Raw genomic sequence first — 27,980 nt, forward strand, 5'->3', positions numbered from 1 at the left:
TATCTATGCTCTGCATCTGGTCTGAGCAGAGACCCACCATTCTGGTATCTGTTATCAAAAGTTTAAAAGTCTGTGTTGACCCCCTTATACCCTTCCTCCCTCTGAGCTACTGGGGATAGCAGGGCAGCAATCCCCCCTCCAGCCTGGTTCTCGGTTTGTTCCCACTGCTGTTCAGCAGTGGTAATTCCACTAACGCCAGCATAAGTGGGAGTAGAATCAGATCCATCCATTAATTCAATTGCAGGCCAGTTAACAGTGGAGATGCAAATTTTATGCCAGCTTCAGTGCAATGCACTCTGAGATGTATATACTATAACGGTCCATTAAGCACAATGCTGAGGCCAGCCAGCTCCATATAACTGTCTCTGAGAAGAGAGATGGATCATAAAGGGGGCAAAATGCCAAAGCATTAGGCCGTGGCAGGGTCTTGTTTTAGGTCGTAAACTTTTCCTTTCATTCTCCAAAGGAAATAAAAAGCCTGGGGTAGCATTGCATGTCTCTTACCTCGGAGGTTGGCTCCACTTCAATTTGAAGCAATGGATTTCCTTCAAGGCTGTTAAAAACAAAACAAATTAATATGCCACCATGTGCACGGAAAGTTCCCCACGTTCTGTGCCCTGACACTGCACCGCAGCACCGGGACATGGCTGTAAGCTCCCGCTTCCCTCCAGCTCAGCCTCCCCCAAGACAAAAGAAAACAGCGTGCAGGAACCTCGGGCTTGCTACACGCCTTGCTGACATGCTAATTTCAGAGACAGGTCTGAATGGGCCCCTTCCTCCCCCCCAGTTTAGAAAGTTCCAACCCCAATTCTGTGGCTTGAACCCATCACCAGTTAATATAACAAGGGGGTCTGAGAACCAAAGGATGCCCCGGTCCTAGGAAGGCAGGAAAGTGCATCGTTCTCTCTAGCACATGTGCTGGGAGATGAAGCCGCAGGTAACCCCATCTATTTGGCGTAAAAGAAAAGAGGGATTTTTTTGACTGTCATAATTTTAGAACTTCTGGGTCACCAAAAAGGGAGGCGTGTAAAGACTTCCTATACAGCTTGGATACCAGCTCCCCATTGCACCTGGCAAGCAGGGCTTGGAAACAGAGATAGCCTTTATAGTGCTGGACGTAATTATTATGTCACTATGGTGCCTCGGATAGGCTGCGAGTCTGACAACCTTAATGACACTGGCTCCGTAGGGCCCTGAGCTTGCAAAGGCCAGCCTTTACTCACAGCAGTAGCCCCACAGAGCTACCAGAACCACTGAGGTGAGCCAAGTTCCTCACACACATTCGTGCTTGCAGGACAGAGCACAGAAGAGTCCCAGGTGCTGCAAAATAACTATGGAGACATATCCTGTGCTCCTTGGCGAGGTTTTACTCTGTCCTTACACCAGGGACCCGATGGAGTTTGCCTAAACACTGATTAGGAGTCTCGGGGTCTTGCCCAGGACCAGTATTTTATCAGACTGGAAGCTCTTTGGGGCAGGGGTGGTATTTTTGTTCTGTGTTTGGACAGCACCTAGCGCACTGGGATCCTGGTGCATGCCTGGGGTGCTACCATAGTGTCAATAGCAATCAATAAGGATTCACAGTAAGGAATTTGCCAGCAGTATTAGCAGTAACAGCGTGGATAGTTTGTCGTACCAAAGGATGACCGTACTGAAAGTAGATACAATGGAGATTGTTGGTGAGAGTAGGAAAGCATGCCATAGCCCTGCCTGTCCACCTTAGTGTAATTGCTATTAGAATATCAGAGACCATTACAATATTTGTTTCTGCAAACCGCTGTTATGCACTGCTCGGTTTAGGCTGAATTATGTGCAGCTGCCGATTCAATCTTTCACTTGCATGTTACTGTCAGGCCTTGTCTACACTGGCAAGCTTCTCTTTCTGTGCTGTAACTGCAGAGGTGTACACACTGCCAAGCCACTTAGTGCGCAGAAACTGAGCATTGCAGTGCTGTACAAAAATCACCCTGACGAGAGGCGTACAGCTTTCCGCGCCGGGGCTACAGCGCCATGGTGCCAGTGTAGACACCCTGGTCGATTACAGCGCTGCGATTGGCCTCCAGGAGGTGTCCCACAATGCCTGTTCTCGCCTCTCTGGTCATTGGTTTGAACTCTACTGCCCTGCCATCAGGTGACCAACCATTATCCCCACCCCTTAAATTCCACACACAAGGCGATCCCCCATACTTGGAGCAATGCCGAGCTGCTGGACCTCATCAGCATTTGGGGAGAGGAGGCTGTGCAGTTCCAGCTGTGCTCCAGCCGTAGGAATTATGATACCTACGGACAGATTCCACAATGCATAACAGAAAGGGGCCATGACTGGGACACATTGCAGTGCAAGGTCAAAGTGAAGGAGCTGCGTATCGCCTACCACAAGGCGTGGGAGGCAAACCGCCGCTCCAGTGCTGTGCCCATGAGCTGCCGGTTCTACAAAGAGCTGGATGCGATACTCGGTGACGACCCCACCTCCACTGCGAAGGCCACTGTGGATACTTTGGTGGCTCGTGTGCCAGTCGAGAGTGAACCGAGCCAGGAGGAGGAAATCTTGGACGAGGATGTGGAGGGGGACCCAGCGGCAGAGGATGACTCGGAGGTCACAGGTGCAGGCAGCCAGGAGCTCTTCTCTACCCCGGAGGAGGCTAGTCAGTCACAGCTGTCGGATCTTGGCGAAGCACAAACAGGAGAGGAGGCCCCTGGTAAGTGGCTTTGATTTTGGGAATCGCTGAAGCGAGTGGTTGGGGGCAGGAGGGTTGCAGAAAGCAGGCTGTGTCTGTATGACGCATGTACCACCACATGTCTAGTCTGAGCGGTGGAACAGGGTGTTGATTGACTCCCTCACTTCAGGGGAATCTGCCTCAGAGATCTCCAGGAAACTCTCGTGGAGATACTGGGCAATCCGCTGCCACAGGTTCTTTGGCAGACCTGCTTTGTTTCTTGCCCTGTTAACGGTAAATTTCCCGTGCCACTCTGCCATCACTGGGGGGGCCCATTGCTGCACACAGGCGAGCCACATAGGGGGCAGGGCGGAAGCCGCAGGCTTGGAGAAGACCCTCCCTTGATTCCCTGCTCACCCTCAGCAGCAAGATATCTTCCATAATGAACACAGCCTGTGGAAAATGTGGGGACAGTAATGATTATAAGCCACACATCCCCCTACAGTGCTGGCTCTCCCCAAGAGCCACGTGCCCAGTGTACAGTATGGTCCTGGGACACTGATTTTCCCTGCTCCTGCAGCTACTCACCATTTTGGGGGAGCTTGTGGCTTATGTGTGCTTGCCTGGGGTCAGCCAGTTAGTGACAGGTATGTGAACAGTGGCTGTGTTTTAAATCAGTGGCCTGTGTGTTGCAAACAATACTGCTGCTGTAAAATGTTGCATTTTGGCTTCACAGATATGACCTTGGGAGCCCAGCGCAGAATTAGAAAGCAGCTGCGAAGAACTAAAGACGACTTTCTGCGTGATGTCATGATGCACTCCACAGCCGAAAAACAGGAATTGAAGGAGTGGCAGGACAGCGAGAAGAGGGACCGAAAGGAGAACATGGCGCGCCAGAATAAAGCCACGTAGTAACTCTTAAATGTTATGGAGCGCCAAGCGGACACGCTCCAGGCTCTACTAGCAAAACCGAGCAGCTCCACGCCCGTCCACCCCTGCAGCCGCTATCGCAAAACTCTTTCCCATGCGCCCCCCCCCCAGATACCGCCAACACACTCTTATCAACCTCCTGGCTCCAGTCTGTACCGCTGCATTCCACTCCTGCCCCATCACAGTCCAGCACTGCGGACTCCCAGTACCCACTGCACTCAACACCCATCCCTCTGCAGTTTAGCCCTGCTGAACTACAGTACCCACTGTACTATACTCCAAAGGAGAAGGTTGAATATGATACCTGGACATACACAAATCTTTAACCGTCCTGGGACCCCACCTCCTCCTAGGACCCTTCCCCACCCCCCTCAGTGCTGATGTGTTTTTTTGTTTGTCTCTCTCCTCTGATTGTTGTTTTTTAATAAAAGGCTTGGTTTGGTTTGAAAGCAATCTTTATTCCATTAACTGAAAGCAAACAGAGCCCTGCAAAGCAACAGGCAATATTCTTACACCTTCATAGTGCATCATCTGCACCAATCACCATCACCTCCTAGCATTACAAGCACTGCACTCCCGAGCCTAGCAACAAATATGAGTGGCTTTCAGCTTCAAATTGCTGCCTCAAGGCATCCCTGATCCTTATGGCCCTGCACTGCACCCCTCTAATAGCCCAGGTCTCTGGCTGTTCAAATTCAGCCTCCAGGCGCTGAGCCTCAGCGGTCCAGCCCTGAGTGAAGCTTTCATCCTTCCCTTCACAAATATTATGGAGCGTACAGCACATGGCTATAAGCACAGGAATATTGTCATCGGCCAGGTCCAGCCTCCCATATAGGCAGCGCCAGCAGGCCTTTAAACAGCCAAAAGTCATTCTGCACTTGCTCAGCCTGTTGTTGAACCGCTCCTTGCTGCTGTCAAGCATAGGCACCGACTTCTGCTCGTGCCGGTGAGTGCTCGATCCCCCCTCTGCCTCCAGCCCCACCCGGACTCCACTCCTGGCAGCCCCTTCGCCAAAGTCCCCGCCCCAACTCCGCCCCCTCCTTGCCCCTATTCCGACTCCTTCCCCAAATCCCTGCCCCAGCCCCACCTCTTCCTCACCTCCTCCCCTGAGCGCGCCATGTTCCCGCTCCTCCCCCTTCCCTCCCAGAGCTTGCGACACTGCCAAACAGCTGTTTGGCAGCGGCAAGCGCTGGGATTGTAGGCGGAGAAGTGGGAACGTGGCGCGCTCAGGAGAGGAGGCAGAGGTGGAAGTGAGGTGGGGCGGGGGGGCGGGGAGAGGACCTTGACTGCTGGTGGGTACAAAGCATCTACTAATTTTTCCCCGTGGGTGCTCCAGCCCCGGTGCACCCACAGAGTCGGCGCCTATGTCAAGATGCCCCATGTATGGCTTCATAAGCCACGGCATTAAGGGGTAGGCAGGGTCTCCCAGGATCACAATGGGCATTTCGACTTCCCCTATGGTGATCTTCTGGTCCGGGAAGAAAGTCCCGGCTTGCAGCTTTCTGAACAGACCAGTGTTCCGAAAGATGTGTGCGTCATGCACCTTTCCAGACCAGCCTGCGTTAACGTCCGTGAAACGCCCACGGTGACCCACAAGTGCCCACAGAACCATTGAGAAATACCCCTTCCAATTAAGGTATTCGGTGGCTAAATGGTCTGGTGCCAGAATTGGAATGTGAGTGCCAACTATCGCCCCTCCGCAGTTAGGGAAGTCCATTTATGCAAAGCCATCCACAATGTCACGCACATTGCCCAGAGTCACGGTCTTTCAGGGCAGGATGCGATTAATGGCCCTGCACACTTCCATCAACACGAGTCCAACAGTCGACTTTCCCACTCCAAACTGGTTAGCGACCGATCGGCAGCAGTCTGGAGTAGCAGCTTCCACAGTGCAATCACCACGCTCTTCTTCAACGACAGGGCAGCTCTCATTCTCGTGTCCTTGCGCCGCAGGGCTGGGGCAAACTCATCACACAGTCCCATGAATGTGGCTTTCCTCATCCAAAAGTTCTGCAGCCACTGCTCGTCATCCCAGATGTGTATCACGATGTGATCCCACCATTCAGTGCTTATTTCCTGAGCCCAAAAGCGGCATTCCACTGTGGTCAGCACCTCCATGAATGCCCCAAGCAATCTCGTGTCGTAGCTACTACTCATGGCGAGATCAATGCCGCACTCCTCTTGCCTTTGTAGTTTAAGGAATAACTTCACTGCCATTCGTGATGGGTTAGTGAGAGCGAGCAGCATATTGGTCAACGGTGCGGGATCCATTCCTGCAGACCGAAGAGGCAGAGCGCGCAGTACACAAACCGTTGAAAGATGGCACCAAATGCGGACAGAAGCACAGGGACTGCTGGGATGCGAAGCAATGCATCATGGGGCATTGGGACAGGACCCAGGATGCCCCGCGACCCCCTCTGCCTTCCCACAACTCTTTGCAGCAGAAGAGGAAGAGATGCTCTGTGGGATCGCTGCCCAGAATGCACTGCTCTGAATACCGCTGCAAGTGCCACAAGTGTGAACACGCTAGTGCGCAGGCAGCTGACAGTGTGAACACACAACAGCGGTTTCCCTTCAGCGCTCTCTGAGCGGCACTGGAACTGCTGGCGCTGGAACTCTGCCAGTGTAGACATACTCTCAGTTAAATCCTCCAGGTCCCTCTATCCCAGACCGCTGTACCAGTTTACATCCAGTGAAGAGACTGCTTTGTGTCCTCTCTGCACACCCCCTTCTCTGGTCATTCCTTCTCGCTCTCATTTTAGGTATTTTACATTTCTGGAGCCTTCTTCTCATTTATACCAAGACTATTTTCCCAGAGCAGAGTAATGGGGCCTTAAGTGTCAATAAGAATCAGGTCTCAAATGTTAAATGTGGTGGGGGAACCTTTCAGAGGAAAATTTTAAGACAAGAACTGACCACCCTGTCACGTGCCAATGTAAATTTAGAAAAAAGAACAGGAGTACTTGTGGCACCTTAGAGACTAACAAATTTATTAGAGCATAAGCTTTCGTGGACTACAGCCCACTTCTTCGGATGCATATAAAACCTGTAAATTTAGAGTTACTCCACTGGAATCCATGGAGTTATAGTTGCACAAAACCAGTACAAATGAAAGTCCTGATAGTTTAATTGGCAAAAAACTACGCAGATGAAAACTGTAGCAAATACCAGACTAACCCACAACCATGTTGCTTCTATGTTTTATACCTGCTGTACAGTCAGGTGAGCAGTTTTCCACCCCTTGCTTTTAATAATAGTAGTAATAATGATACGTGTAGAGATTATAGCCTGCTTTCCAAATCGACTCACTGCTTCTCAATTACTCTGGTGGTAAATCCAGAGTAACATCAGTGATGTCAATGCAGTTACTTCTGATTTTCATTGGTGTAAGTGAGATCAGAATCTGGCCCAAAGCTTTATAAATTCTCCACATACCTGAGCTTCCTTTACTACAACATGCCTCTGATGTGGATGTATTTATTTATGTACCAGAAGGCAGGAGCGACAGCTGTACAACCCATCTCCCAAAGTCTAAATATGCTTGAAGGAAGCAAGGGGAATTTGGGTGTAAGATCTCCATCTCTCTCCTGCATTCGCTTGAGTTGCAAAGTGGACTTTAACCTCTAGTTTGACTCAGACACAGGCTATCAAATAACCATCATGGCATTATTTGTCAAGCCACCAGAAGCTCTGCCTTTGTCATTCAGATGGCCTCACTTGGACACAGATGCAATTCTTTAGCCCCCCCAGCAGGTTACCAATCTATTTAGAAAAGTGTGGACGATCCTGATAGAAACTACATTTCTGTTTGGGCTGAGATCTTATCTGCTAAATTTCTGAGTTATATAATCCCTGAAAAGTGGAGTTTATAAAAAGGAACGGCAACAGCTCCTGAAATGTAACAGCGCTGCTGGATGCTGCTAATGCAACGCTGATCAGAGCATTTGCCAAGAAGATCTTAGGGAACACTGAGCTAAACAGGGAAAGCAGCCACAAGTAAAAGCAAAAACAAAGGCCACTGGGGAGAGCTTTTCCTAGCTGCCAATTATATACCAAGTTTCAGGAGTTATTTAGATGCCTAATGCAAACTTTAGGGATCTTAACAAATATTATTGGTGGAGCTGGGAGTGCTTCTTTTATTAAGGTTATCCAGTGCTTCCTGTTTTCAGTTGCATCGAATTTTTCCAAACTTGAACCATGTGGCTGAAGTGGATCACTTGATGATTACATGTTCTGTTCATTCCCTCTGAAGCACCTGGTATTGGCCACTGTCAGAAGACAGAATACTGGGCTAGATGGACCTTCAGTCTGACCCACTATGCTGTTCTTATGAAGTTTTCCATGATAGGTGTCTGCTTCAGATTGTTGTTTTTTTTTTTTTAATTTTATTTCAGACAAAACGGTACAGCCGTTTCTGAGAACGAGGCTGGGGGAAAAAGTATTGCAACCTTTTCTTTGAACAGTTCTCGCGTCCCTGTGCTTTGAAATAGGAGTTTGAAATTTGGCAGGAGCCTGGCCTTTGTGTCAGGAATGTGCACCCCAATTTGGCCAAATTATAAGCCCTTGGAAAACTGTTAGTTTGCACATGCTCAGAAGAGACTTCTTAGATTTTTAGCCCCTCAAATCTTTGAAGATTCCATCCTCACTGAGCATGCTCAAGTCTCTCACAGCTCCTCGTGCTGACCAGACTGCACATCTCCACAGACCAACTGAACACGCTCCATCCCAGGGCAGGGGCAAAACCAGACTTTCCCTGTAATTGCTGCTCCAGGCTGGGCACTGGAACAGATTGCAGGCAACCCCCTGCTGGCACCCAGGCAGCGTGGTGGAGGAAGGAGAGGGAACAAAAGCCAGACCATGGGAGGGGACAGGAGTAAATTACAAGGTGAGACTGAACTGGCATTAGAAGAGGTTCAGAGAAGGGCAACTTAAATGATTAGGGGTTTGGAACGGGTCCCATATGAGGAGAGATTAAAGAGGCTAGGACTTTTCAGCTTGGAAAAGAGGAGACTAAGGGGGGATATGATAGAGGTCTATAAAATCATGATAATGTGGAGAAAGTGAATAAGGAAAAGTTATTTACTTGTTCCCATAATATAAGAACTAGGGGACACCAAATGAAATTAATAGGCAGCAGGTTTAAAACAAATAAAAGGAAGTTCTTCTTCACACAGCGCACAGTCAATCTGTGGAAATCCTTGCCTGAGGAGGTTGTGAAGGCTAGGACTATAACAGTGTTTAAAAGAGAACTGGATAAATTCATGGAGGTTAAGTCCATTAATGGCTATTAGCCAGGACGGGTAAGGAATGGTGTCCCTAGCCTCCGTTTGTCAGAGGGTGGAGATGGACGGCAGGAGAGAGATCACTTGATCATTACCTGTTAGGTTCACTCCCTCTGGGCCACCTGACATTGGCCCCTGTCGGAAGACAGGACACTGGGCTGGATGGACCTTTGGTCTGACCCAGTCTGGCCGTTCTTATGAACAGGACGGTTAAGGAGACTGGGAGCCAGGATGGAAGGGGAGGCTGGGACTGCATACGCCATGTGCCTCTTTAGCTCAATCTTCACATCTTAGTGCTGTTAATCCACAGGCAAGTGACAGAGCACCTGTCCCCACTGGGATCATTCTGATCAGTCCCCTGGAATTCGGGTCCTAGTCGGACAGGAGGATCCATCAGCACAGGTCTGCTTACCAGAATAAACCAGTTTGCCTCTTCCATGGATGACCTTTGCCCAGAGCAAGCAGGCAGCTGTCAGTCATGCAACCAGTGAAGGGACCTGTGTCCCCAGCAGGTGATCCTCAAGAGCGGGGGTGCAAGGGAGTGAAGAACACAACGTGAAGAGGAAGTAAAAAGACAAGGCAAGCGACCCACTTACATTGGATTAGAATTCACTGGATGAAGGATAACTTGAGGTGCTCGGGTCGGTGTCTCAGGCACAACATCTGAAAACAAAGGAGAGCTGAGTGTGAAAACGGAGAGGAAGACACACGATAGGTAGAGCAGAGCTGCCATGAGTTTAGTTTCCAAGCTAGGCAGTTTCTTTGCAGTAAGACAACCATTATTTTCTGGGGTTTCCCCAAGCCCCTGGCCCACAATCTCTTGTCACTCACCGAGATGGTGTCACACCTGCATAAGGGAGAGGAGAATCAAGCCCAGTGTCTCTACTTCTCTCTTCTATCCCATCTCAGAACTGCGCCCAAACCAAAACCATGCTGACATCAGCACTGCCTCAGCAGTGGCACCTCCAGTCAGTCAACCAACCAACGTGAGGAAGAACTGCCTCTGACAGGGGAAGGCCCAGCCAGAGGCAGGAGACCAGGACGGAGCATTCAGGGAAGAGGGAGAAGGAGAAAAGGAAGTCTTGTTTCAAAGGGAGTCAGGTGAAGGCAGGGGAAGGGCCCTGGAGAGGCAGGGGAAAGCAGAGAAGGATGGCTCGGGAGGAGAAAGCGGAGAAAGGGAAGAGAGGTTGGCAGGAAAAAGGAAATATGAGATGAAGTGGCTACATCCCGGCTCCCACTGAGCACTGCCTATAGGCCCACTTTCCCATGGCACTGCACCTACTGGAGCCACAGACAACTGGGCAAAGCAGGGGCAAAAAGCTACCACGCCAGGATGCTCCATGTCCCTCAGCACTTTGCACTTCTTTGCACAAGAGCCTGTGACTCCACGAGGAACAAAGCAGTGGAGAATCAGGCCACTTCTGGGCTTGACGGAGGCAGCTGGTGTTAGCCTGGAAGGGAGACCCCCTTGGACAAAAGACCTTGAGAGACTCTACCAGTTCCTCTGGACCTTGTAGTCAGTAAACAAGGCCAATGAGGAGCTTCTCCAGCTGGCACTGGCTGTCTTGGTTTAATGTGAACTTCACCCTTCACAGTCACAGCCAGAGGAAGCAGATGCTTCCACAGCTACCTCTTGCCCTTGGCAGGTTTCTCCTTGCATCCTGAGGCAGACCCGCCCCTCCCTCGCAGCCATGTGTGCTGAACGTCACCTCGATGTTCTTCTCTAGGCTCAAGAGCTCAGCTGACAAACAGTCACAAAAACCAAACTTGCCTAGGGATGGATTTAACCTTAAAAAAAAACCGACCTGTTTCTTACCCTCACGGCTTCCCAACCTCCTGCCACCTACCCTCGATCAGGGCAGGGGAAAACCCTCCAAACAGGGCTTCCCGCCAGTTCCTTTTCCTCATCTAATACTACATCTCTCTTCCCCACAGAAAATCCTAGCCCTAAGGACAGCCTCAGGCGAGACCGGCCCACTTGAAAAACACTGCAAACTCTTGGGTGAATTTACTCGCTGTAGGGTGAAACTCACCCCTGTGCAGAAAGCCAGCACAAGGCACGGGTATCATTCACCCCCACACTCCCATATTCTGTGAGATTTAACCTGACCCTCTGCACAGGGGGTGAATTACACCCTCAATAATTTAGTCAAATCATCCTCATATGATTTGTTTCTAGAAGGAACACATCCAAAACCCCTCCCCACCCTCTAAGTCCCAGCTGATTAAAGACTATCCCCCACCCCATGCACCATCCAGATCCCTAAATGATGACAGTAAGGCATGCAACTCAGGACAGGAGGAGTATTGCTGCTCCGAAATCAGAGAGTGGTAACTCTGCATGCACTACGGTACGGCGATTGATTATGATCACTTTGAAATGACTTACCTGGGAAAATGAACTGCTGCTTGTACTTGTAGTAGTGGGAAGCTTGCAATGGAGAAAAGAAGAAGTTAAAAAAGAGAGCAACGTCAGGGCAACACAGCACAATCGGAAGGGCGGCGTCTGCAAAACCTCTACGTCCTGCATCACAGAGCATCCAGCCTCTGGAGTAAGAGACCAGAATTGAGTGTCTGATCCCACTGTCCCACATGGCAGCACAGGACACGGACTTGCCTTCAGTTAAATCTCTCACAAACACACCCCGTTTCCTTTGTGTCTGTTAGTTAGGGTACGTCTACGCTTCAAGCCGGAGATGTAAATTCCAGCTTGAGGAGACATACCCGCGCTAGCGCTAAATTGAGCTAACATGCTAAAAACAGAATGTAGCCACAGCAGGGTGGGAGGGGTAGCTGCCCCAAATGCACACCTAGCATCTCAGACAGGTGTGTACTCAGGTGACTAGCCCCTCTTGCCACTCGTGCTCCTGCGGCTATCCTCTATTTTTAGCATGCTAACCCGATCAGAGCTAGCGTGGGTATGTCTCCTCGAGGTGGAATTCACACTTCCAACTTGAAGTGCAGACATGCCCTTAGACTGTAAGCTCTTCAGGGCAGGGACTGGGTATTTTGTACCTTGTGCAAATGCCAAGTCTGTGGACAGCACTTCAATAACAACAGCCATGACACAGCTAGGTCCCCAGGCCAGCATCTGGCTGCTTTACATGCCCTAGATCTGTTTAGGAGCCTATCAAAATTCATTCTACAGTCTCCCGCTCTTAGCTTAGCAGTGATGCAGCACTTTGCTGCTGAGACTTCCAAAGCCACCTGAGGGATTTGGCCACCCAACTGAAAGCCAATGGGATTTGGGCACTTAAGTCCTTTGGACTCCTTTGACATTTCTAGACTACATGTCTAAGGCACCAGGCACCCATTAAGCAACTGATTAACTAATGAACACTGCACAGGAGAGGTACAGCTGGTAACTCGAGGGCAGTTAACAATCAAGGATGGCTTTTATAAGGTGTAGGGAACAGAACGACCTTTGATATGACTGCTTCTTACCATGCCACTGGAGATCAGCCAGCCCGTCCTCTCCCTTCCCTGTCAGTGCCATCGCAGCGCAGTAGCTGGGCCAAGACACCTCACTGCCCAGGAAGTGAGTGGCTCTACTTATAAAAATGTGCCCACCACTGTTGTCCCCGTAGCACGGGGCGGCCAACCTGTGGCTCCTGAGCCACATGCGGTTCTTCAGAAGTTAACATGCAGTTCCTTGTATAGGCACTGACTCCGGGGCTGGAGCTACAGGTGCCAACTTTCCAGTGTGCCGGGAGGTGCTCACTGCTCAACCCCTGGCTCTGCCACAGGCCCTGCCCCCACTCCACCCCTTCCCAACCCCTCCCCTGAACCTGCCATGCCCTCACTCCTCCCCCTCCCCTCTAGAGCCTCCTGCACGCCAGGAAACAGCTGATCGGGAGGAGCGGGGAGGGACGGGGAGATGCTGATCAGTGGGGCTGCCGGTGGGCGGGAGGTCCTGGGAGCAGTGGGGAGCTGATGCTGATGTATTACTGTAGCTCTTTGGCAATGTTCATTGGTAAATTCTGGCTCCTTCTCAGGCTCAGGTTGGCCACCCCTACGGTAGTGCAAACACCCCCATATCCCCGCCCCCGCCCTGTACAGCTACACTGACACATTGATCAAAATCAGCACAACCAGTCTCAGCCCCATATACACAACTCACACGCAAGCCCCTCAGGCGGCAACGTGAGAAAACAGATGAGCTTAGGGTCTCTCTGTGCTGAGTCGGGAGGTGCGATTACAGTGCTTGTAGACACATCCGAGCTGGTTTGGATCTAGCTAGCTAGTCGCAGCAGCACGGGCAGTGGCACAAGCTAGCCTCCCCCGGTTCAGGACCCTGGGTATGTACTGGCTTCACCCCTATTGTTCTTCAAGCTAGATCAAAGCCAGCCTGGGTAGGTCTACACCTCTGACTGCAGTGTAGACATACCCTAGAGGCCTCTGTCTCTACCAGGACCATGGGGAAGGTGAATTCTAGCCAAAGACCCTTCTCTGAAAATGCCCTGCCCTCATCCCTTCAGTGATCAGTCTCGGGATTGTTGTCAACAGCCTCCCGGGTGGTCTCAGCTGTCCCAGTGGCAGATAAAGAAGGGAGCATCTCTCAGGTAGCTACGGCTTTCTAGATCAATAGGGAAGGAAGTGGCAGCTAGCCAGTCAGAGAGTTTCTAGGGGACACAGGTGAATTCAGTTCTAGGTCTCGCTGACAGTCTTCATAATCTAAATCTGACACACTCAAGCAAACACCCCCTTCACGCTGTCCCTACAGACAGGTGTGATGGGCACAGCTTTCCTTGCTCTCCATCCCCAGGTACCCGACTGGATCAGGTCTGTGAAGGACCTTCTCAGTTCTGGTCACCTCCGACTGTAGAAGCCCCTCTGCGAGCAGATGGCTGCCTGCAGGACCCACTACCAGGCCTTTCTATGCAGGTTATTTCACCTCTGAATTTTTTCCTGTTTCTGTCTCCCTCCAGCTCCATCTTTCTGGGGCCTCTTTGCCTTCGCCCACTTTATTGGCTTTGCCCAAAGCAGCAGACTGTCCAGCCCACTTGGGGCCGTTTTGTGTAAAATATAGATGTTCAGTGTGCGTATGGTACAGCATCCCAGCAGTACATGATGGCCACTATATAACAGGAGTACATGTGGCACCTTAGAGACTAAGAGTGGGCTGTAGCCCACGAAAGCTTATGCTCAAATAAATGTGTTAGTCTTTAAGGTGCCACATGGACTCCTGTTCTTTTTGCCGATACAGACTGACACGGCTGCTACTCTGAAACCTGTCATTATATAACAGTATCTACACATGGAAACTTTGCACCGCAGCTCCAAGGCACACAAAACACAGACAAACGGTGACAGTGACCACACAGGCAAAGACCAGGGGAGCTCTCTTTCCTCCAGCACAGGGGCACTTTGCTGATCAGAAGGGAAGGCAGTTGGTTGGTGTTTTGTATGGTGAGAAAGGAACATTTGATACTTCACAAACTGAAGCCTTCTCCTCAGTTCTAGGGCAAGAGCAGACAGGTGCAACTCCATGGGATTCCTACAGCCCATGGTGCCCCTTTTCCCCCTCTCACCCAGGAGTAAGTGCTCTCAGCCTTGACCCCGGCTCCATGAAAAGCAGACACCCACCATCTGAATGGAAGGTGAGTGCTTCTAGCCAAACAAAGGGCCTGATCCTTCCCATAAAGTGCAACTGGGACTGCTCCTCAGACTGCCTGTTGGAGGGTAGAGATGATCACACCTCATGTGACAATGCATCAAGGAAGCAGAACAGTGGGCCCCTTTCCTGGTGATTTTTACATCTCAGGTAGATTTTTAAAGCCAGAAGGCTGGGGCCATGTGTTCTTATACAGCTGAGAAATGCAATTATACTCTAGAAATCATAGACTATCAGGGTTGGAAGGGACCTCAGGAGGTCATCTAGTCCAACCCCCTGTTCAAAGCAGGACCAATCCACAGACAGATTCCTGCCCCAGATCCCCAAATGGCCCCCTCAAGGATTGAACTCACAACCCTGGGTGTAGCAGGCCAATGCTCAAACCACTGAGCTATCCCTCCCCATTATCTCAGCCCTGCTCTACACTACAGAGGTAGGCAGCTTACGTCGACCTAACTCTGTAAGTACCTACGCTAAAATGTAGCTCCCACCGACGTAACTCACCCACTCCACTGACGTAATAGCTCCACCCCCGCGAGAGGCGCAGTGCTGAGGTCGATGTAGTTGGGTCAGCGCAGTGTCAGTGCGGACACTGCATTGCTGACTTCGATCATGGCTGCCTTTCCGAAGCCCCACAGCGAAATTGGGCGCAAGTGCTCCCAGTGAGTACACCAGGAGCATAGTGTGGACGTGCGAAAGTGATGTAATTACTGCGGTGACTATATGTCGATGTAAGTTAGGTCGACTTCAGTTTGTAGTGTAGACTTGCCCTCAGTCACTGCACTTACATCAAAACCCCACTCCAAAAGTAAGTCCCCCACCATGCCACCCGCTCCCCAGGCCAGCTTTCCAGAAGCTAGCCAGGGCCATGAAAACCCAGGCTAGGGCGCAATGCTGTGTCAAGATGGTGCAAGTGGCTGACCTGAGACATGGCTAAACTCGCAGGGATAAATGGAGGCATTCCAAACCCTACCTGAGGTCCCTTGGCAATGCAAAATCTGAGTGTTGTTGTGGGAATGGGACGGGTGTCACAGCAGCCCACTCTGGGCCCAAAGCCCCCAGGCACAGTCCAGACACTAACCGGAGCAGGGCACCTGGGAGCTGCACTAAGGGGCACATCAAGTCAGCCGTCAACAAGGCTTCTTGGGAGCCTGGGCTGAAACTTGAAGCTGCTTCTGCATTGCAGAACTGCTGCAGAACCACCTGCCTTCTCCCTGGCACGAATCCCAGCCCCACACCACGCTGTTCCCACAGGGTCTGTGGGGTGCAACACGGTTGAATCAAGTCCATATGGCAGAAGAGTCACTTCTTCCACCACCAAAACGCAGTCCCCTCTGGAATCGCTGATGCAGCAGTGAAGAACATTGGAGTCAATTAAAGCAATGGGGGATACTCAGGGAACCCAAATATAATTATACAGAGGAATTTGGCCAGGCCATCAGAACGGACGCCCGGGTTATTGTGAAGAGCACATGGACTCTTTAAAGACCGCCAGGGACAGCGACTTACGCCCCGGTGGAGCTGTGCCTCGCTCTGCTCCAGCGGAACCCGTTTACACTAAGAGCTGAATTTGACCCCTGGGGCCAGGTGCACAGCTGGTGTAAATCCGCAGCGTTCCACCGAAGCCAATACAGCTCTGCTGATTTACACCAGCTAACGATCTGGCTCAGCATCTCCTGATTAACTCCCGAGACGGTGTGACGGGAACTACTCTCCCCTGAGCTGAGATCAACGGGGACGCCTCTTGGCTTCCCGGGGAGAAGTCGCTGCATTTCAAACCTCCTAACCCTGTATAAAGCTTCTGAAGAAAGCTGAAATTCTTGAGCCTAGCATCTTGACAGCAGTGGGACGGGCTGCCCGGGTCTAGCCCTAGCCCAGAGATGAAAAAGCATCCCAAGCACTGCTCGGTGTCGTTTCACTCAGCGCCAGGCTGCTAACGAAACACGTCAAGACAGCGTCCCTCGCTCTGCGTTGCCACGCAGGTAACAGCTTCGGGAGTTTGAGCTTTCCTGACTTGGTCTCTCCGCTCCTTGCAGGGGAAGTGAGGCTGGACTGCCTCGGAGACAGGCGATCCAGAGTTTACTCCGTGTAAATGCCAATGTGTCTAATGAACTCATTGGAATGAACTCGTCTGATTCAGTGGCGATGACTCACGTTATGGGCATCTGTGCCACCACTACAAGCTGGCGGCTCTGACGGCCACATGCCTCCAACAAAAAGCTGCTGCCACTGACTTTTTTTTTTGTTATTTCCACTTTAAACAAAATTCATCATCATTAAAACACATACAATTGAAAACGCAGGTGTGGAAATCTCTCCCTCAGGCAGACAGTATGGAGGGGGCGCTCACATCTCCCCGGAGCTGAGGGGACCACACCCGTGCAAAAGCATCCTGTCCCACACTTGTCGGACAACGGGAAGAGCTTTGCCTCTATGATATTGCAGATCAAGGCCGCAACAGAATCTGTTCTGGGCAGCGCTTTGAGGACCCTGGTCCCTCTGGTGGGGAGAAGGAGCTGTCAGCGGAGAAGAGAAGAAGCTAAAAATGGGATCGTTAATGAGAACTCAACCTCCCGCGCTCCTCTTGGACACTGGCTCTGTTTAGCCAGTCCCAATGGGAAGCCAGATAGGGTGAGAAAGCTGACTCGGGAGGAAGGAGAGGAGACAATGAGATGAGTGAGTGGGGTACCCAGGCCAACGGGGCTCCTTCATTAGCCCGAGTTGTATCGCTTTGGAATATCCTAGGCCCATTCCACAAAACCGCTCCTGAGAACCAGGCACAGGGCATGTTGGTAAATTCCCTCCTAATTCCTGATTCCAACTACAACACGTAGGTGCTTTTAAATCCTCGCAGTCACTACAGTTGCTAGCAGTTACCTTTGAAAGTAATTACTGGATGTAATAATACTAAAGAGCATGTACCTGCTGCTTTGCATCCACAGACCTCAAAGTGCTTCACAAAGGTGGGGTCAGGATCATTACTTCTATGTTACAGATGGGGAAACTAAGGCACTGAAGCCCAGTGACCCATCCAAGGTCACACAGCAAGTCAGTGGCAGAGCTGGGATTAGAACCCTGCCCAGCATCCTAGCCACTGTGCCAAGGCAAATGCACCCCGGCGACTGCCACAGCAGTTCTAAACTGCAGGGAACCGCTGGTTGTTTCTTGGTGGCCAGCACTGAGCCCGGAGGGACATTTCAAAGCTTGCCCCTACCTGCCTCCTCCCACACACTAGGACTTGTTGAAGGGTAGCGCAGGACTCGACATGGTCTGCATTTATCCTACCCCCAAAGGAGCCTTTGTCCAAAGCAGATAGCCACAGGCCTCTGCTCATGGGAGGCCAAGGAATGGCCCAGCCAGGACTGTTGCAAACCTGTATCGTGATGCATGGTGCCCCTGCATGAAGAAACCTTGCACAGCCCCTGCCTGGTGCTGGGTGGACTTAAGCCATTAAGCAGAGTCTAAAGATAGGACTCGTTGTGTGTGTTCTGCCTATTATCGTGCAGCCACAACGTGAACCAGAGCCTTTGGCTCTAGGGGAAGCAGCCCAGGCGAGGAGCCCGAATGGAAGCCTCAGCACTGCTCTGGGTTTCCTCAACCAGAAATCGCTGTTTACGCGTCTTGTACCTGGCCTTGGCCATTGCCTTTGGTTGGTTGCTTTCAGGAGGCTGCGGTCAGGACAGAGCAGGGGCTAGAGCGAAATCACAACTCTGCCAGGTTGCTCAGCATCCCTGCCTGAGTTTCCCCATTTGTGCAATAGGGATAAGCGGGACATACTGCGTCTATCACATGGGAGAGTTAGGAGACTTCGTTCACTTACTCGTTAAACGTCCCGTACCTGCATTTTTTTAAATGTTGAACAAACATCCCAATGACCTGTGGTGAAAGAGGAGCCGCTAATGGGCCTGTGTGTAGGTCAGAAGCGTTGACTTCCCTGTTTTAGATCAGGGAAATATCTTACAGAGAGTGCCCTGTGCAGTTACTAGATAAAAAACCAAATGCCACCCAATACCGCACATTGTCCTGAGCACTCCCTGTTCCTTCTCAAGCAACTCTCAACAAGGCCATCAAGGCTTCAAGTGTTTCCTTGCAGCACTTCCCATGGCTTAATTGTTTCCCTCAATTGTCCATTCTGACTTTCTAATGAATGCCAATTGCATGTGGATTTCTGGGGAGGGGAGGCTACAGACTGTTTGCAAAGGAGGCAGCTCAGAAAGCTTAGAGACTGGAGACCCCGGCTGCTGCTGGCAAGCTGCTCTCCCCACTCCCCCATCTGGCAAAGTCTGGTACCTCTCTGGTGACCGTTACTTATTCCCAGCTCAATCCCCCTCCCCCCATCTCTCAGCCTTTCCAGGAGATGAGGGGCAGGATCTAACGTAGCCAAGCAGAAAGGTGTAAGATCTGGTTTCTTTAGGACAGCTATACCCAACTGGGACTCCTGGGACTCCATGTTACCTTGCTCCCATATAAGGCAATGAGGATGGGTATGGCCCCTCATGGTCTGGTGGTGACCCTCAGGCTAAGAACGCATGCCACAAAGTAAAATCACCAGTGCGGCTCAGAAGTCACTGTCCACGCTGCTGGGCCACAGGTCTGATTCCAGCCCTGGCTGACAGAAGGTGAAAGTGGTCACCAGTGGGTGGCTGTTTAGAGGGCTTCAACAAGAAAATGGGTGTTGATACTGGTTAATGGGTTTCTATGACACAGGAACTACCAAGAACAAACGGGCACTAACTGGCAGCATCACCAGAATGAGCGAGTATTGCCTGGGCCATGAAGAATGGCCTGCCTGCCTAGAGAATGAATGGGCCGGGAGAGAATTCCTGCTCCTAGAGGTGGTGCTTCCCTCTAGGGTTGAAATGGGCCAGTGAGTGGGGATTCAGTGACTGTTCTTTTCAGGAGGCAGCCAGCTTGTGCACCAGAACCCAGGCTTTCATTGAGGACATACCTCTGTGTGGTGGGGCGGCTGCCCCACGCCCGGAGAGTATGGGCTGCGGCAGGCCCGGGTGCCTGCATATCCCGGCAGCCAATAAGAAAAGAGCTTGTTGCAAGCCAATCAGAGCCCAGATTGGGGACAGCCAATCAGGGCCAAGCTCAGCCATATAAAAGACTGCTCAGGGAGAGAGCGGTCAGTCTGTCCCAGGCCTTCATAGGGGAAGGTCTGTCTCCAGAGCTGGGAGGCCAGCACCATGGACAGCGCAGCGCAGGCCAGCCTTGGAGAGCGGGAGAAGGTCCTACTCCGTAGCCTGCCCAGCAGCAGGCCTTGAAGGAAAGGGCCTAGCGGGAAGAAGGGCCATTGGGGAAGCGGTCCAGAGGAACAGACAGAGGAGGAAGGAGAAGGAGGACAGCGAGGCTGTCGCTAGAGGGCCTCTGGACTGGGACTCAGAGTAGTGGGCGGGCCTGGGTCCCTCCCCCCTGTTCCCCTTGGCAGTACACCCAGCCATAGGCCGCAGGGAGCAGCCAGCAGAAACTACACCAGATCCTGGGCTGTAGGGATCGGACTTGGAGGTGTAGGACTGTTGATCATCCAGCCCCCGGAAGGGGGTGTGAATGGACAAAGGGACACTGTCGGAGGGCAGTGTTCCAGAAGAAGACACCGTGCGTCGGGAGAAACGTGGGTCCACACGCCAACCAAAGGCAGGACGACAGACAGGACACCACCAGAAGGGGGCGCTCTACTGGATCGAACCAATCCCCAAGATGACCAGTAGGAGGCGCCGCAGTGGTGAGTCCCAACATTGTCACACTCGCCCTTCTGGCTGTGCAGTCGAGCTTCAGAACATGAATGGAATGGAACCAATACAGCCTAAAGCAATAGTTCAGAAAGGGGCAACTGCCCCTGTCCATTTTAAGGTGCTACTAGCTCTGGAGTCTAATGATGGCAACGGATGTGTCAACACTGCTCACTGTTTCACTGCCGAAAGCATGCAAAAGAAAGGGAAGGTGCCATCGCGTTTTGAAAGATCAGCCGTGTCGTCACATTGGCATCTTAAGTGGGGGAAGCTGGTTTGGGGAGGATACCACTAATCCCCACCCCCATTTAACTCCCGGTCCTTCTATGGGGCAGAGGAGGGGCTGGTTGAGAAAGCCAGTATTCCCTCTGACCACACCCTGCAAATCATGGAGAGCTGAGTGCACGCAAAGCCTCCCACTGGAGTGCAGGGCTGGTGAATTTCAAAGAAACCCAGGAGGGGGCATTGCACTTGGACAAGAGGAGTCAGATCTTAAGGCCAGAAAGGACCGCTGAGATTATCTGGTCTAACCTCCTACGTCATGCAGGCCAGAGGTCCTCCCCCCATCACTCCTGCCTCAAAGCCCACGACTTCTGGCGGAGCTAGAGCATCTCTTCTAGAAAGACACCCAGACTGGATTTAAAAACTGGAAGCATTGGAGAAGCCCTCACGTCCCTTAGTCAGTTGTTCCAGTGGTATATTACTCTCGCTTCAAATTTTTCCCCGCCCCCTTATTTCTAGCCTGGATTTGTCTGGCTTCCACTTCCAGCCATTGGATCTAATTATGGTTTTTGCTAGATTACAGAGCCCTCTGCTCTCGGACATCTCTTCCCCTTGTAGATTAAGATCAAGTCACCTCTTTAACCTTCTCTTGGACAAATAGATGGAGCTTTGTCAATCGCTCCTCATCAGGCAGGTTTTCCAGACCCTGAATCAGTCCTGTCACTCTTTTCTGAACCCTTCAAGTTTTTCAACATCCTGTTTGGATCCCAGAAGCGGACCCAGCATTCCATAACAGTAATGAGGGAGAAGCTCGGCTCCCTGCCCTGAGGACGTATTCAGGTGAGATCCCTGCCAAGCCCTGGGAATGGACTCCCCCCTGGATAGGGGACTCAGCAAGTTCCATGTGACTGACTGATAACTGCCTTTGCTACAGAGCGATTTGTTCAAAGCCCCTCACGGCGCCTCCTGTGGGGGCAGCCTGCCCGCAGCGAGGTACCTGGCAAGTTGAACTGCTTCTGCTGCCGCGTGCACTGCGGAGAGGGGTGGAGGGGAGATGGCGGAGTCGCGCTGGGCGGTAGCGGCGGGGCCGGCGAGGATGGGGTGGAGGATGTCGTTGAGGAGGGGTTGCTGCTGGAATCTGGCTGATAGGGTACCGGAATATGGTCCTGCAGGAACAAGGAGGGCAGGGGGAGAGGAAGAAGGAAAAACAACACAAGCCTATGAGAGCAGTGCAGATAGACCGACTTCACCACGCTCTGTCACCAGCGCAGCGTTCCAAGTCCCTGTTTGGTTGGGGCTTTCAGAGCAGGAGGAGCATGGGGCTGCAGCAAACACTGCCCCCAGTCTGTCCCGTACAGGCTCTGCCAATTCATCTGGCCCCAAGTCCCAGCGGCCGCTCTGCTTTATAGAGTGAGGTACGAGCGCTCTGCTCACCCCAGCAGCTGGGAGCCCCAAACAAGGTAAAACGGGGCCTGTTTCACCACTGTTCTCACGCTGTCCAGGCCAACATTTCAGATGGAGGGGCCTGATTCTTAGAGGTGCTGAGCACCGGCAGCTTCCAGTGGCTTCAGACGCAGCTGGCGCTAAAGAATGAGGCCCCGGAGACCACCGTTTTCCAAAATGGCTAGTGATGTTGCTGAGGCATCACCCTCTGGGAACCAGGGCTGGGGTAAAGCTGGGCACCCAAAGAGGAACACCTCCAAAATCACTAGTCACTTGGGAAGGCCATGGTGGGAAGTCGGGCACCGACATACGTGGCTGGATGTTCAGGGGTGCTGGGCCCCTGGCAGCATCTACGGACGTCAGCAGCCACTATGGACCCTCGGCATGCCTGGAAATCAAACCGTTGGGTAGGCGATGTAGGTGCCTAACTTCACACACCTAAGTTTGCAAGCATTGGTCAGTGTTTTCAATACAAAACACCGCCCCGTTCTCCTCACTGCCTGCTTTTGCCTATTAATCTCTCTCGACTGATCCTTCCTCGTGGGCCATTTAACTGAGGCAAGAGACACAACCTCAGGGTGAGCCAAGCGAAGGTGTTTTATTACACGCGGCTTGTTCTTAACTTGGCTCCCCAGGAGACAGTGCGCCTCAGCCAGCCATTCTCCCCGTCTCAGCACAGACAGTGCCGTCTAGAGAACACTGCCTGCTCCCAATGGCGCAGGCCGACCAGGAAGGAAGGAATGGCTGACTGCAATCAATGGCTCCCTGGTGTGCTGAGTGGAGGAGAATCCGCCTGGAAATGTGCTCTCCATCTGACAATGGACAAATCTGGTTTGAATGATTTAAAACTAGATTGCGTTAAAATTCTCAACCAGCAGGACAGGTTTGAAGTCAGCACGCTCTAAAATAAGGAAATCCTGTCTCCCCGCCACCCCCACATCCAAACAAACATGGGTTAGTAATGGGAAAGACCAGACACTCCATCATATTGACATCTGGGAACAGGGTATGACCTGCCTTGAAATATTAGACTCTTTCTACATTGGCCGTGCCCACATTCCTCCTGACCCGCGCAAAGGAAAAGTAGAGGCCAAGATTCTCAAAACGGCTAGTGATTTTGTTGTCCAATTCCAGGCACCTTAAAAGGGCCTGATTTTCGGAAAATGCTGATCACCCTCTCTCTGAACATCAGACCCCTTTAAGCTGTCTCAAGCTGAACCCCAAATCCTTGGTCACTATGAAAATCTTTGGCCAGAGTCCCAAGCAGGGCCGGCTCCAGGTTGGGGGGAGGGAGTGCCACTGCCGAAGCAAAAAATAAAAATAAAAAAGCCGGAGTGCCGCCCCTTGAAAAGTGCTACCCCCAAAGGGACGGAGTGCCGCCCCTTGAGACGTGCCGCCCCAAGCACAAGATTGGAACGCTGGTGCCTAGAGCCGGCCCTGGTCACAAGCAGGTCACCAGGAGGGGCTCAAACAAGCCAACGTGAATGTAACATTTCAGGGAAGGCAGTGCTATATTTTTATTTACAGCACCTTGTCCTGAGGGTTTTTCCAAGTCAGCTCTGGGAGCAAGTAGAAATGAAGATTTGTGCTCTTATTTATATAGCACCATTGGTGCTAAGGAGCTTTAGGGATATAAAAGAGGAGATCCCTGCCCCACGGCGCTTACAGTCACATTCATACTGAAAACAAGCATCACCACCATTAACTGGCGCGGGAGGCTGGGCTGAAGTGGGGTGGTCAGACAACAGGAGATTGGGGGACTATTTTTTTTAATAGAAGTAGGTATCAAAATAGAAGCTATTACTTGGCCTAATGGGAAATATTCGATTTAATTTTACATGCTGGCTATGGCTGATGTGATTTTATGAGTGGCAAAGGCAAAGTAAAATACATATATAATGATTCATCCATAGGTCTGAAAGTACTTTACATGATGGGCATCATTATACCCATTTTATAGATGGGGAAACTGAGGCACAAGAGGTGAAGTAGTTTGCACCACATCACCTAGTTGGCTAGTAGCAGAGCCAGGAAGAGAACCCTGGTCACCTGAGTCCCAGTTTAGCACCCTACCTGCTGCCCAGCCCGCTTCCCATGATGACCTCTATTAAGATAAAGTATGATGGGCCCAAAATGACAATTCACTGAAAGGACGCTGTAGCTTTTTTTACTTGTAAGCTCCCATATGGGTTTGCTGTCTCTTGGGGACTCACAGAAATCATTTGCACCCTAAGAAAATCAGGTAATTTTACCATTTGGAATTTTCCAAGAGCCACAGGTTTAGAGGTTGATTCCCAGAGAGAATCATCCAGTATCCAACAGTCACTGGAACAGCAGAGTCGTGAGGAAAGGTGTGCCGAAGACCCCTTATTGACTGATTTGCAAAGGTGCTCAGCGTCTCTGAAAATCAGGTCTTTAAACTTCTAGGTATGGACACAGCCAGCCAGCAAGATTTTGAAATTTGCCATTCAGAATGAATGAAAAGCCATATGCTGCCTGACCCATCACTTGTTGAGGCTTCTAAGTTCCCTATTAGACAGAGCTGGACTCAACAGGCTCTGTCAGATTTAATCCAGAATAAATCTGAGCACCATTACTATTACTATCACAGAGCAGGAGAAAGAACCAGCCAGGTGCATGGTTAGGTCTGGCCTTATCAGCTTCCATGGACCCTGCAGGAAAATGGTCAAGTTGTTGTGCTTCTGTAGGTTTTATTTTTTAATATTTTTAACTAAAGTTTTAGACAGCCTGGAGAGCACAGAAATTCAGGTTAGATTTGTTGCCTCTGGAGAGTTACAAGCAGAACCAGTGGGACACAAGCTATTTCGAAAGCACTCATTCCGTTTTATTTTTAAGCTGTTAAAGCAAATAACATTGACAAACACTGCCTTTCCCCTGCTGGCAAACACACTGGAAACCCAACAGGTGCAGTGTTAGATACTCTATGTCCCGGCTAATCTCAGCCCGAGCTTACTGGCGTTCACATACAGGGAAGGTGGAAAGGTGGTGAGCCAAGTGCTGCTTTCCATTACACCGGTGCAAATCTGGAGTAACGCTTGAGGCCAATGAAACTACTCCAGATTTACACCGGGGTAACAGAGCAAAATTTGGACCAGAGACTGTAAAAAAAAATCTGTATCTTTCCTAAGAGATGAAAAAGACATAGAGCAACAGTAGGGGAAAGCGTTTAAAAGAAAGAGCCCAATACATTTTGTGTTTGCAGTGTCTGCTCTGCAGCGTAACTACTGACCTCATTAGAGAAGCGGTCTTAGCATCGCCGCTTATTGTACAGGGCCCGTGCCTGCTTCTTCAATTAGCGCAGCTCTTTATGATTCATTGGTTTACAACCCCCTAAACAGGTTTCTATTCAGATTTGTTGAAATATAGATCAGTCCCTTGGTGTTTTGGAGAAGCAGACGTGCCTGGAAACCCAAAGAGCCATCTGCGAAGTTTTGCCCCAGCAGATGGCTGAACAGACCATCGAGCAAACTGGAAGGTGCTGTTGCAAAGAGGAAAGTCTGCCAGCCTCCCCCTCCCCCCCGCCACTCCAAAGTCACCATGTTTCCATGGCAGACAGGGGAATGATCCTCGTTGGCATCTGCAGGCAATGCCACCAAGCAGCCCAAAGGGGAAGGTGCAGGGCCCCTAAGAAACCAGCTGGGAGAGTTTTAGAACGCGAGGACCACTCATGGCTGTTTTGTTGCTGACTTAGAGGGGAGCAGGATCTGGCCCTGGCCTCAACAAGTTTATTCTTCAGATCGAAGAGGCAGGATTTGGAGCCTCTCCTTTAAAGCCGCCTAAGATAGTCAGGAATAATCAGATTCTACAGCCAGAGCGGCAGTGTAGCCTACTAGTTACCGCAGCACAACAGGGGTCAGGCAATCTGGGCTGTAGGCCCGACTCGGACTCATTCCATGGTCTTGGGCAAGTCACTGATCTCCATGCCCTAGTTTCCTAGAGGCTAATGGCAGTTCAGAAACTTGTTGGGAAGCTCAGTTACTGATTGAGATCCTCAGATGGAAGACACTTCACCAAAGCTCAACTCCCAGTTGAATAGCCCAGGGACAGCTCACTTTCCCCTCTGCCCTTTCACGGGGAAGTGACATCCGTAGCAGTAAATGCAGGGTAGCGAGGAGGGAGCTATAACAAAGGTAAGACATCCATGGTCAACACTGGCTCATCCTTTCCCAATGCTTTGTCCATTTCGTGTTCTAAGGGAGAAAGATCTCAGGGATTCCGGACTCCTGGGCTCCTCGCCTGGAGATGCCACTCACTCCTCTTGGGCAAGTCCCTTAGCCTTACATTTGCAGAAGCGTTCCCCGTTTTCCCATGTGCAGCGTCAGATTCCTGGAGCCTGTTTTGCAAAAGTGCTGCACATCCCAAGCTCTAGCTGAAGTCACTGGGAGCTGCAGGGGCCAGCTCTTCTGAAAGTCAGGCCCACGGTGTCTCGTGTTAGGCACCCCAGAACCAAGGCGCCTCAAGTGAACCAGCATTTGTAAACGTAACCCCTGTGCCCCAACATCCGTTTTGCTCTCTGAAAAATAAAGGAGGTGATACTTACATCCCACATGGGAGTGTTGCAGGATTTAACTCACTCATGTCTGGGTGATCTGTAAGTACACATGATTACTACTGCATGAAGTGTGGTAGCCAGCCTTGTTGCCCTACAGAGATCTTTGCAGGCTGTGATCAGCTGTACTCAACAGGCAGCTCACCTGCGTCTTTCACACACTGTTCCCAAGGACTCGCTGTGTTCCAGCAGGCCTGTCGTATGGTAACATTTGCTTCTGAACGGAACGAGGCATAAGCAGCAGCTCCTCACCTTCACGCAGGTCAGCCTCACGCTGTGTAGCCAGCACAGGTTGTGGCACTCACCGCACAACCTCCAAGAGCCCGTCCTTAGGAGTACTTAACACTACAGAGGAGAGGCCAGGAGATGAAGGAATCCAGTGGGGCAGAGGAGAGGAGTGGGAGCACTGACAGGAGAGAGGAAGATGTAGCAGCGAGTGCATACGACATATTCTTTGGTAGGTAAGTGCAGCCCATCAGGGCTGAGATAGGCAGGTTTATGACTGTGGCTTCGTGCCTGGCTGGAGTTCTCACACTCACCAGGTCATTGCTTCTTCGGCCTTTTCTCTGCTAGGAGAAAAAGGTGTGTTCTTATCATGGGTTAGCTAATGCCAAGTAAAATCCTAGGGAAGACAAAGGAGTCTGCAGTTTTCACCTGAGTTACCTGGCTGAGTTAACAAAAAGAAAACTGGACCTAAAGTGTTAGCTTAGCTAACTCCAGTTAAGAACACAGGTTTTTTCCCCCTAATGAAGATACAGACTTCCTGGCATTTGCCTTCAATTTTAACTAAAGTACTGGAGGCCTAAGGCACTTGCAAACTTAAGAGTTTATAAAAGCCAGATATCCTGTCCCTCCCTCTGGCTCTCTCGTCTCGTGGAGATGCTCAGTCCTTTATACCCCTGATGTGGAGCTGCAGAGACTCATCTGGTCTAACTGCCAAGGTGAATCAGCAGAATAGCTCTGCACCTACCCACTGGGTCCTAAAACTAGTCACAGGCCCTTGCCCTTCCAAACACTCTCCTGGTGCTGAAGCAATCATGAATGCATTCCTTCCAGAGAGAATCACACCTGGGAATTGGTGCTATTGGGTGCTCTGTAATAGTCAGAGCTTTTCCTGGGTATTTCTGATGGCGAGGGGAAATCTCAGGCTTGGCAGTTCCAAAGGTTCCTCTATGAGGACTGCACAGTCCGTACCCTAGGTCCTTCTCTAGACAGCTCCTCCCGCCTCCCTTATACCCAGTTAAGGCAATGCACCACTTGCCTCTGAGTTCCTGCTGTCCCAGAACAACTTATTCCAGAAGAAGGGTGTTCAGCTATGGAGTTTTCAGGAACAGCTCCTCCTCAATAATTCCACATGTAAACGGGCCCTCCGTCAGCAAAGCACACAAACATTTCCCAACAGGATTAACACCTACTAACTTCTGATGCTTCCAGGCAGACAATGGCCACCTGCAACACTCCCATGGGCTTTGATGGAAGGAGGACTGAGCCATACACCGTAAGGGTGAAATACAGAGGGAGTCACTGCTT

General features: G+C 51.1%; 1 protein-coding gene across 1 annotated transcript in view; it reads right to left on the reverse strand.

The window, feature by feature from the left end:
• Positions 1 to 27,980, reverse strand: part of KSR2 (kinase suppressor of ras 2) — a 280,870-nt gene that overhangs the window by 76,341 nt on the left and 176,549 nt on the right. Inside the window, exons 10-13 of the mRNA XM_054005981.1 lie at positions 21,435 to 21,603; positions 11,259 to 11,300; positions 9,466 to 9,532; positions 505 to 553 (exon numbers count right to left, since the gene is read on the reverse strand). Coding sequence (XP_053861956.1) covers positions 505 to 553; positions 9,466 to 9,532; positions 11,259 to 11,300; positions 21,435 to 21,603 — 327 coding nt within the window. The remainder of the gene's footprint in view (positions 1 to 504; positions 554 to 9,465; positions 9,533 to 11,258; positions 11,301 to 21,434; positions 21,604 to 27,980) is intronic.

This window comes from Malaclemys terrapin, chromosome 16 (genome assembly GCF_027887155.1).
Source record: "Malaclemys terrapin pileata isolate rMalTer1 chromosome 16, rMalTer1.hap1, whole genome shotgun sequence".
NCBI classification, from domain to species: Eukaryota; Metazoa; Chordata; order Testudines; family Emydidae; genus Malaclemys; species Malaclemys terrapin.